The following is a 10,392-nucleotide window of genomic DNA, read 5'->3' on the forward strand; positions in this document are numbered from 1 at the left end:
TCACAGCTCTTACTTTAAAGTCCACATGAGCTGCTGTGAAGCTCAGCGTTTCTCCCCTCACTACCTTCAGCTCTGGCTCACTTTAGAGGTGACATTCACACCATCTTCATTAGGTGCCCTGAATTCCTCCAATAAAATGACTGTAGGTAGCTTCAGAGAATCAACTTACAACACCCACAATATGTCTTTTACACATATTAAACAGGGTTTATATTTGCCCCAGACCAGACAGTCATCCAAAGTCTTTTCAGCAATAGTGAAATCAATGAAATGGCTGCTGTTCTGTGTCCCTAGGATGTAGAATAATGGTCTATACAAAGTAACTATAAATGGTGTTGCTCAGAAGGTGGAAGCTTCAGCCTGAAATTTCTCCACAGACTTGGAGCCTGCAGGCCCCTTCTTAGACACCCCAGGTACTCACATTTGGGGCCAGGGGTACTTGGCTGCTTGAGGCTGCTGCATGGCCCACAGTGATGAGCCACCCTGGAGCTCAGCATGTATCACAGCCCCTGTTCCTGCTGGAGAGGGCTATAATAAAGCTTTCACCGTGTCCAGCAGCAACCAGCCACATCACACACTTCCCAAACTTGTGTTAGGGCTCAGCAAAGCTGAAAGAGTTTAAAAAACACTGGTTACTATTCTCCCAAGGTGCCATCCAAAAAGAAAGAAGTCCTTATAACACTCATGTTTATCTACAGTACTTAAAGTTAACAACTTAAAGACAGACAAATAAGAGTTCAGCAAATGTATTGATTTCTGACACAGGCATTGCAAAATCCCTATCATCGTAGTAAATTACCATCTGCCAGCTTCTTGTATGATTTGAAGGATAAAGTCAGCTTTTTCTAGATCCTGAACTAAAATGTTAATTTCAGATAAATGCAGACAGGAGAATTCATTTCTTACATGCCCCTCTGCTGTGCAGTCTTATGAATACAAAGCCAAATAGTACCACTAACAAGATCAGAAATGACAATGCATTCCTTCAAGTGTGGAGCTGGTGTCACGTCAGCATGAAGTGGCTGGCCTGATACACTGCCCTGTATCCCAGGTGATGCCAACTGAGGGTTCCTCTCTGCTTTGTTTCAGAACCACGACCACAAGTGCATCCCGTGCAGGATCATCTACCGCTCGGACGAGCACCACCCACCCCTCCTGCCCCCCAAGGCGGACCTGACGATCGGGCTGCATGGAGAGTGGGTGAGCCAGCGCTGCGAGGTGCGGCCGGAGGTGCTCTTCCTCACCCGCCACTTCATCTTCCACGACAACAACAACACCTGGGAGGGCCACTACTACCACTACTCCGACCCCATCTGCAAGCACCCCACCTTCACCATCTACGCCAAGGGACGCTACAGCCGCGGAGTCCACTCGTCCAAAGTCATGGGTGGCACGGAGTTTGTGTTCAAAGGTAGAGAAGCGTGATACAGTGGGGAGGGAGGTAGTTCTGGACCAGAGCAGTTTCTTCATAATGACTTGGTTGCTGATGATTTCATTCTGGGATTTTCAGCAGTTCATAATTTCTTGGGAAGTTTGCAGGCATTGTGTCAATGCCCAGCCAAACTATACAGCTGCATGGCATTTCACACCACTGAAGCGATACTCATTTGAGGCAGAAGTCCTTAAGTACACACAAGAAAATAAGACTCCACATTACTTAGTGATCTTGAAGTCCAGTGGCCAGCCATCAAGCCTCTAAAAGAAGTGGTTAGATCTGTGTCCTAGGGCTCCTTCCGTAGAGAGAAAAAAGCATCTTCAGAAGGCATTTCAGATCTGAAGGGGTATAAATAATTTTCTCTGGAAAACAGATGCAGCAGCATGCATCTTTTCATGTGCTCCCAAGGGGCCCTCAAGCAAATAAGGGTGTCCCTAAAGACAGCTCTGATTAAAGATGCCAGAGCAAAGACAAAATGTATCCAACCCAAAGGCATCGGGTGCTTTGGAAAGCAGCTCTCGGTGGTGACGCCACCCATGGCTGAGAAGCTTTCTTTTGCAAACAGCCCCATGGAACCCTGCTTAAAAAGAGCTCAGGGGCCTGAGCCACTCACACAAACAAACATCTCCAAAACACAACATCCCACCATGGCACCAGCCCCAGCGGAGCCTCTGGTAGCCTCAAGCCCTCTGTAGGCTCTTCTCCTTATTTCAGTTACCACATTAGAAGTGTAAAGCATCTTACATGGGTCTAATTTAGAAAAGCATCCAACTAGAAGAAATAATTTATTTATCTGAGATGTTTTGTAGGAGGTGGGAGATACCCTTGCCTGTCAGAACTTTGGCTCTTTAGGGCTGCCTGTGCAGCATGTCCCAGCTCAGCTCCTGGCATCAAATCCAGCTTGCATTTCTGGTTTATGTTGTGCCAACGTATCTTACAGATCAAGGTCACTAATTTGGGCTTAGGTAAAACTTTCCGGTTCAATTTCTATAAATTACCTTTTACTCCAGCTAGAGTAAATAATGTGAATTGTAGAGCTATTGAGTCAAATGGCTGTTTATAAAAGCTCAGGAAAAGCTCACAACAAATCTTACTATAAAATGATCTGCAAGAGAATTTGGGATTTTTGTATGTTGGAAGGCATGAGGGATGGTTATTTGCTTCTGTTTTGGTAGCACCAATCCATTCAGATCCCTTTTTCTTGATATACAATGTCAAACACACACCAGGAAAAATCTCTATTCAGCTTCTGCAGGCTTATTCATTTTGGCTTTTCTCAACTTCTTTAACTTGGCTGGAAAATGAAACTTTATATGCCTTAAACTCCTTTGAAATACAAGCAGGTTAGAACTAAAGAAACTGCAGCAGTTCTACATTTGATACTGCAAGCTGCAGCCAATGTTGAGAGATGAGAAAAAACATCTTTCTGTAGGTCATCTATATTTTATAATTCATGCAAAAAAGGACAGGTAATATAGGATGATAGTGCAACTGTGTTGTTTTACAGATTTCCCAGTGGGAAGTAATTATTTTATTAGGTTTGCAGGGTAGCTCGCAAATGTTAAGAAATGATGAAAAATATGTGATAAATACACCACTTACGAATTAATACAGGCAGTAATAAAACATGGGTAAAGTTTTATTGTTTCCTCTTTTCCTTATCTCCTAGTACAACAAACCAGGCTTTATCTGTGAAGGATTGTCTGGAATTTATGAAAAGCTCTGCTTAATCTCTGGCTGAGATATGTGGCCATCAGGTTTTCTTCAGCTGAGTTGGAGGGAGGTTGTTCTTTGCAAAAAGCAATTTTTGCACAGACAAAGACATTAAATGGTGCTCCTAGATTTGCTGGCCACACCTGTAATGTGAAAAACAAGTTTAAGAAGAAACAAGGGGAGACAATTTTGATTTAACAGGTGTGCCCCAATCTGCACGTTGGCTTTGCTGTTGTTTTCGTCCCTCCGCTAACAGCTCCCCTGTTCCTCTCTCACAGTGAATCACATGAAGGTCACTCCCATGGATATATCCACAGCCTCGCTGCTCAATGTGTTCAACGGGAACGAGTGTGGAGCCCAGGGATCCTGGCAGGTTGGGGTTCAGCAGGACGTCACCCACACCAACGGCTGCATCGCGCTCGGCATCCGCCTGCCTCACACCGAGTACGAAATCTTCAAGATGGAGCAGGATGCCTGGGGCAGGTACCTGCTTTACAACGGCCAGAGACCCAGCGACGGCTCCAGCCCCGACCGACCCGAGAAGAGAGCCACTTCCTACCAGATGCCTTTAATTCAGTGCACCTCATCAGAGCCCAGAGCTGAAGAGTCACACGAGGAGAATAAAATCAGGCTGTATAGCAGCAGGGCACCGGAAAAATATCGCAGCACCCCAGCTCTTGCTCTGTTGTTTATTTGTACTGTGTCATATTGGGACATTCTCAGCTAGAAGCGAGGAAAACTTCTTTTTCATGACTACAGAGCCAGGATTCCACCAGACTGGGGGTTGTTTTTCTTCAGACAGAAAAGGACATTTATTTTCTTGATGCACTTGAATGCCTGAGAACTGTTGTTCTTTTCCTTACTTCCCTCTTCCTCCTCGAATCCCGAATGGCACTCGTTTGAAGTTTGTGCTTTGAACTTCATCCAGTCTGATCCCTGGCCTGACACGACTGCACAAAAGTAATTGCACTTTAGGACTGCAGACTTCTGGGGGGAGGGAAGGGGTCTCCTTTTATTTTTTTTTTTTTAACTGCTGGGATGAACTCTATGATCCTGCTTCAGTCATCTCTGCCATCTTACTGTTGTGGTACTCTTATCCCCAGTGCCTGATTTCTCATCAGAATTTAGCTCTGGGGAAGGGCTCGGTGTTGTGCCAGTACTGTGATAGCAGCTTCCCCCTCTGACTTCACAGCTCTGATGTAGATATGTATATAAGGAGGAAACCCACAAAGATTTATCTTGCCATTATCTCACAGCTCATAATACAGAAAGAATCAGCAAATCAACAGCCCTCTGTTCAAAAAGTGCTAAATTTGGGTTGATACCCCTAATTAAAACAAAAATACTCCAAGTAATTTAAGCTATTTTTACAATCATTAAGTTGTAAAAATAACCAGTGGTTTAGTATTTTCTCATTCAATTAACTTGGCTGTGTAATTGCTTCGAGGCCTCCCCTTGTATCTAGAGAGTAGCTACAATGAAGCCCCCTCAAAGCCAGCCAGCAGCAGCAATTTTCCTGTCAGATGCACAGAGTGCAGGTAAGCTGCCAATACAAGGCTGCAGGAAAGACTTCCCATATTCCTGAGGCCTTACATACTCCACGTGCAGTACTTGGGTGAGCTGGGTGGGCAGAGTAAAGCAAATGGGATCTAATGTGTTCTGCAGCCCTATTTAGCAGCATCTTTTTAGTCATCTGACCTTGTGTAAGAACAGAGAAAAGGGTTACAGCAGCAAACACACTGTAGCTCCTGGTAAAACAAGAAAGCAGCTGGAAACACCCCCTCGGATGGAGGAACACCAGCCCAGTCTTAGAGAGGGAGGAGCAAGTGATGCACTAATGCAACCACGTCCTTCCTTTTCTCCTTGCTGAAGTGTCCCAACACATGCCATGGTTTTATGGAGCTTAAATCAGCATTGGTATGGAGAGACACTGCTGGGAAGGTGGAGAGACAGCCCTCAGAGAGCATTTGTCGACTAGAGCCTGCCCTGGAAACTCTCAGGTTTCTCTCGGTGGTGAATACATCCTTTTGTGCACTGATGCAAGTCAGAGCAGACTCTGGAAGCAGTAGGGGAGATGTTTAAGGCCAGCAAGGGGTTGGAAGTTCATAGATGAACCACGTTCCCATGCTTTAATGGGGAATGAATTGAGAACGTAGCTTAGTCGTGTGTTTGGGCTGTGGCTTTTACTGATGTACACATTCTGGCTCACAGGAAGAGCAGGAACATCTGTAAGAAACATAAGGAAAAAAGTTGTAGTGTTTCTTCACAGCATAAGCAGCTGCTAGCTGCCCAGCCCAATACTGTGTCAGAAAAAGAACCTTTAATGTATTATTTTCAGTATCCTAGGGAAAGTATGTTTTGAATGAAAGTCTTTCAACTTTACATAGTGAATCTTCATACTGACTACTATAGCAAAACCATTCCTTGAAAACATGGATGTGACTTTCCTCAGGATTGGAACAGAATGAGTTCACCTAGTTTTGAGACAGCAGGAAGACAGGGGGAAGGAGCAGTATCATGGATAGATGCACTGCTGAGTCAGACCACATCTTTTCATATTTTTCCTCAGACAAATAAAAACTCACAGAAGACTGTTACTTAAGAGTCAGGAATGGAGCTCTGGTTGGCTCAGTAATCACCAGACAAAGTATTTATCCATCCTTTTTTTGTTAGATCCTTCTTCAGCCTGTTGGAAGGATCTGAAAGCTGTGGTGAATTGAGCCCAATGAACAACAGCTGTTCTGATCAGCATTTCTTGATGTATTTTTTGCTCCATGCAGTCAAATGTACTTGAAGAGCCAGCTCTGGATCAGTTGCTGGTGGGGAGCACAGTTTTAACTAGAGGGTCAAGAAGGAGGCTGGATGCCTCTGACAGAGTAGCTATGAACCAGCATGGAGTTTGGTTTTCTCTGGATTGAGTTTTGTAGTCAGCAGAGTGATACCAGCATTTCTCTAACTGGGCTATTGAGCTGTTAAAGTCAAACAAGTCCCCTAAGTACCTGCTGCATTTCTGACTTCTATTTGAGATCTAGCACCAGGAGTGAATTCACACTTGGGTTTTTTTTAAAGGATGGGTACTGTGTGGCATTCCTTGGATCACACAAGACAAGCTGCTTTTACCACCATTGAGCACTCCCATGTGGTCCTATCTCTGAAAAAACATCCGTGGTTAGAAGTTGCCAGACTGTGTCACTGGCTTGTGCAAGTGCCACACGTACTCAATCCCAGCTGAAATCTGCACATCCTTGTGATGCAGGATGAAAGCAAAGACCAAAGGAGCTGTTCCACAGCATGATTTTCTATACTTATCAGGGCAATCATCTACAGTTGGTTAGTGCCTTGTGACTCCTCTGTAAATTGTCTAATGTCAAAAATGTTGCAACAGTTTCAAGAGAAAGATCTGTCCAGTTATAACCTCTAAAAGCACATTCACATCTCAGCTGTTTTGAATCACAGACTCGCAAAGGTCTAGGTTTTAAAAGGTTTATGGTTAGACTACATGAAAATGTAACTCACTGTACAAATTGTACCATAAATGTTCTTTTTCCCCGTTATTTAAAGACACTTAAAAAGGAAGTACTTTTAAAAGATCTTCACAATGCATTACATGAAATCTGACTGGGGACTTCTGTAGTTTATTTGTAGTGTTGACAGAAACAATTTTATGATCTGGGTTCTTAGCATTTGCTGCACCAGCTTACCTCCACGTGCCTGTATATTTTTAATTTTTCTTTTAGCCAATACAAGTCAAGTTGGACAAAGCTGTAAGTCTTCAGAGTGCACAGTTTATGTGCTGGTCTGTATTTTCTGTGAGGCTTCTCCTTGCTTGCAGGCACAGAACGAGGAGCTAAGCTTACCCCCTCTTTGGTTTCATCACTCACTAAATTAACTGCTGCACAGCACCACATACATATGTGACACAATATATTCCATTCATTTTATTTCTCCAACCTGACCTCATGTGCTGGCAGCCCTGGCTGCTGAAGAGGTTAAGCTGCAAGTGGTTTAGCAGTGAAAGACCTGCAAGCTGGGTGATTTGTCCCTTGCTGAAATGCAGGTTTAAAAAAAAAATAATCCATTAATGTTGGTATCTTTAGCTGTTGCCAATGTTGCCAAGAGAGGTGAAAGCTTTTCCCTCAGTAATATCCTACTCAAGGATCCACCTGACAGAAGAAATGGCAACCTAAAGAAATTCTTAGGCAAATTGTTTCAAGAGGCTCTATTCAAGAAATAGGACAAAAGGGATCAGAAAAGTCAAAACAAGTGTTCTTACTCTGTTTCTATACCATTTACTTATTGTGCCTGCTGTCCTGGGGTAGAATGTCATTTCTATGAACAGAAGTTTGTATTTTAAGATATAATGTCAGTCTTGCTTGAGTCGGAGTGTGCTTGCCTAAAGTGCAGGATTCTAAAAGAAAAAAAAATCTTTTTATTTTTGTAAAGTTATAGAAGATATTTTTCTTCTCAACTATGTTCCAGATTAAACTGCTGGGGAAGTTTAAGCACTTGTTAAACTATTGATTGAAATAAAAAAAAAAAAAAGCCTAACTGTAAAATTAAGGATTTTTTCCCTCTTCTATATGTTAGCTTCCTGTTCTGTTGACTCTCTAAATGTAAAACAAATGTTTGGTGTCTTGGAAAGAAACAGCCAAAAACCTGAATGTTGAGTAACTTGTGCACAGAAAAGCTCACTTTTTACTACATACACATTTTTTGCTTCAGAACACCTCTGTCACTAGGAACAGTTCTGATGGATAAAGACATGGGATTTGGGGTTCACAGCACATCTCCAGGTTTTCTGAATAAAATTGTGGCTGGAGGTGCCCAATGAGTAATGAGAGAGTGTGGTGAGAACAGCTGTTGTTCAACAGAAACCTAGTATTTTTCATAAGTAAGATCTAAACAACAAACAACTATTGCCTCTCTGCTGTTCCATCCCAGTTGCTTTAAGGGCTACAGCCTGGGGCAAGGAGCAGGGAGGGAAGAGCCACTTCTTAAAAAGAAAGAAAAACCTGAAACAAACCACGAAGGAAGAGCAAGACACGGGATAACAGAAGTATCTTTGCTCAATGCTCTGCAGTTTCACTCCTGCCTCACACGCAGAAAGAGGTGAAATACAGTCTTTGAGCCTTCCACCACCACGATCGAAAGCTTTGGAGTTTACCCGTTCCTGAGTTTTTCAAAGTGACTCAGGAGATCCCTGAAAGATGAGTTCTGTTTTCAGGAAATATGCCCAAAATTACAAGGTACTCCAAGTGCAGAGGCCACAGCCTCTGAAGTGGCCTCCCTTCCTCACAAAGCAGTGAGTATGGATAAATTCAGGCAATTTTTTGCAAAATTCTGCAAGATTCTACTTGGCATAATTTACTCGGTCCTGACAGAACTGGGAAGGACAGACAACAAAAACCAGCACCACTCATTCTGGTTCATTCTGTTCCATTAACTTTCCATCATTTTTACTCTTTCTACAAGTATTTTTATCCTTTTAGCCTTCTCTAGTGCAATCACTTTGGATTTTCTCATTGCCATTTTCTACCAGCAATAAATAATAATAAGAGACTCCACTTCTGAATCAGGCAGAGACAAACACAGTTTTGAGGAATCACACCATGGGTGGCCCTAACAGCCAAGGCAGAAGTACTGTTGGCCTGAGCAATTATTTATCAGGCACCCTCTGCCCATCTATATTCTTCACAAGTCTGTTCCAGGGCACAGGACCAGTCCACGGCATGGATTCTAACTAAGGTACTACCAAGCCCTGAGGACAGTAAATTAATTCCTGCATGTCATCCAATAATGGGAACTGCCCATGATCACCACCTTAAAGCAGGCGGACATCCGTTCCCATGAGAACACCAGTGCTTCTTGTCTCCTGCCATTTCCAAGATGGTCTGTTGGAAAATGAAAAAGCACACTGCACAGGGTAGTCCTGTCTTCAAAGAAATAAATGAAAAATGCTGGGAGAAAAAAGTTTATACTTGGGATTGTTGGGCATTATACCTCCTAGATTAACACAGTAAAATAACAGAATCAGACATATGTACTGTCATTCAAAGAACAGATGCTTGCTGGACAGACACATACATTATTAATTCATTTCAATAACTGCCCAACGACTGAATCCCTTTGCTCTTAGCACCAACCAAAGACCAAAAAAAAAATCTAAATTATCTATGGGCATCAGCTTTATTACTGCTCAATATGAGAGCCCACCTGCCCATCTGGAGTGCTGCATCCAGCGCCAGAGTCCTCAGCACAAGAAAGACATGCACTTTGTTGGAGCAGATCCAGGCAAGAGCCGCGAAGATGATCAGGGCTGGAGCACCTCTCTTGTGAGGAAAGGCTGAGAGATCTGGCACTGTTCACTTCAGAGAAGACTCCAAGGACACTTTATTACTGTGTTTCAATAACTAAAAGAGGTCGATCAGAAAGATGGGTACACACTTTTTAGCAAGGCCTGCTGCAAAAGGGAAAGGGCCAAAGGCTTTAAACTGAAGGAGGGTCGATTTATATTGGATATTAGGAAGAAATTCTTTACTGTGAGAATGATGAGGCACCTGCTGCACTCTGGCAACAAGTTGCCTGAGAACCTGAGGATGCCCCATGCCTGGAAGTGTTCAAGGCCAGGCTGAATGGGGCTTTGAGCAACCTGGAAGATGATCTTTGAGGTTCCCTCCAACCCAAGCCATTCTAGGATTCTCTAAGGCATTTCTGGAAACAATCGCATCTTCCAACAAACACTACAAACAATAGTTTCAACACTACAAACAAGAGACACCAAGTCTCCAGACACTTTGCCGTTTTCTGGGAGAGCGGGAGCGGAGTGAGGAGCAGCGCCCGGGCCGGGCTGTCGGGAGAGGGGTGAGGACGAGTGCCCGGGCCGGGCTGTCAGGAGGCGGGAGCGGGGTGAGGAGCAGCGCCCGGGCCGGGCTGTCGGGAGAGGGGTGAGGAGCAGCGCCCGGGCCGGGCTGTCTGGAGGCGGGAGCGGGGTGAGGAGCAGCGCCCGGGCCAGGCTGTCTGGAGAAGGGTGAGGAGCAGCGCCCGGGCCGGGCTGTCGGGAGGCGGGAGCGGGGCTCTGGATCGGCCCGGGCCGGGCTGTCGGGAGGCGGGAGCGGGGCTCTGGATCGGCCCGGGCCGGGCTGTCGGGAGGCGGGAGCGGGGCGCTGCATCGGCGCGCGAGCGGCGCGGGCCGGGGGCACAGCGCCATCTGGCGGCGGCAGCCTGCGGGACACCGGTTCCCCTCA

General features: G+C 44.8%; 1 protein-coding gene across 1 annotated transcript in view; it reads left to right on the forward strand.

Moving 5' to 3' along the window:
- Positions 1 to 7,924, forward strand: part of APCDD1 (APC down-regulated 1) — a 28,067-nt gene extending 20,143 nt beyond the window's left edge. The window contains exons 4-5 of the mRNA XM_059479777.1: positions 1,090 to 1,411; positions 3,427 to 7,924. Of these exons, the coding sequence (XP_059335760.1) occupies positions 1,090 to 1,411; positions 3,427 to 3,875 (771 nt within the window). The 3' untranslated portion in view covers positions 3,876 to 7,924. The remainder of the gene's footprint in view (positions 1 to 1,089; positions 1,412 to 3,426) is intronic.
- Positions 7,925 to 10,392: the final 2,468 nt, after the last annotated feature.

This window comes from Ammospiza nelsoni, chromosome 1 (genome assembly GCF_027579445.1).
Source record: "Ammospiza nelsoni isolate bAmmNel1 chromosome 1, bAmmNel1.pri, whole genome shotgun sequence".
Lineage (NCBI taxonomy): Eukaryota > Metazoa > Chordata > Aves > Passeriformes > Passerellidae > Ammospiza > Ammospiza nelsoni.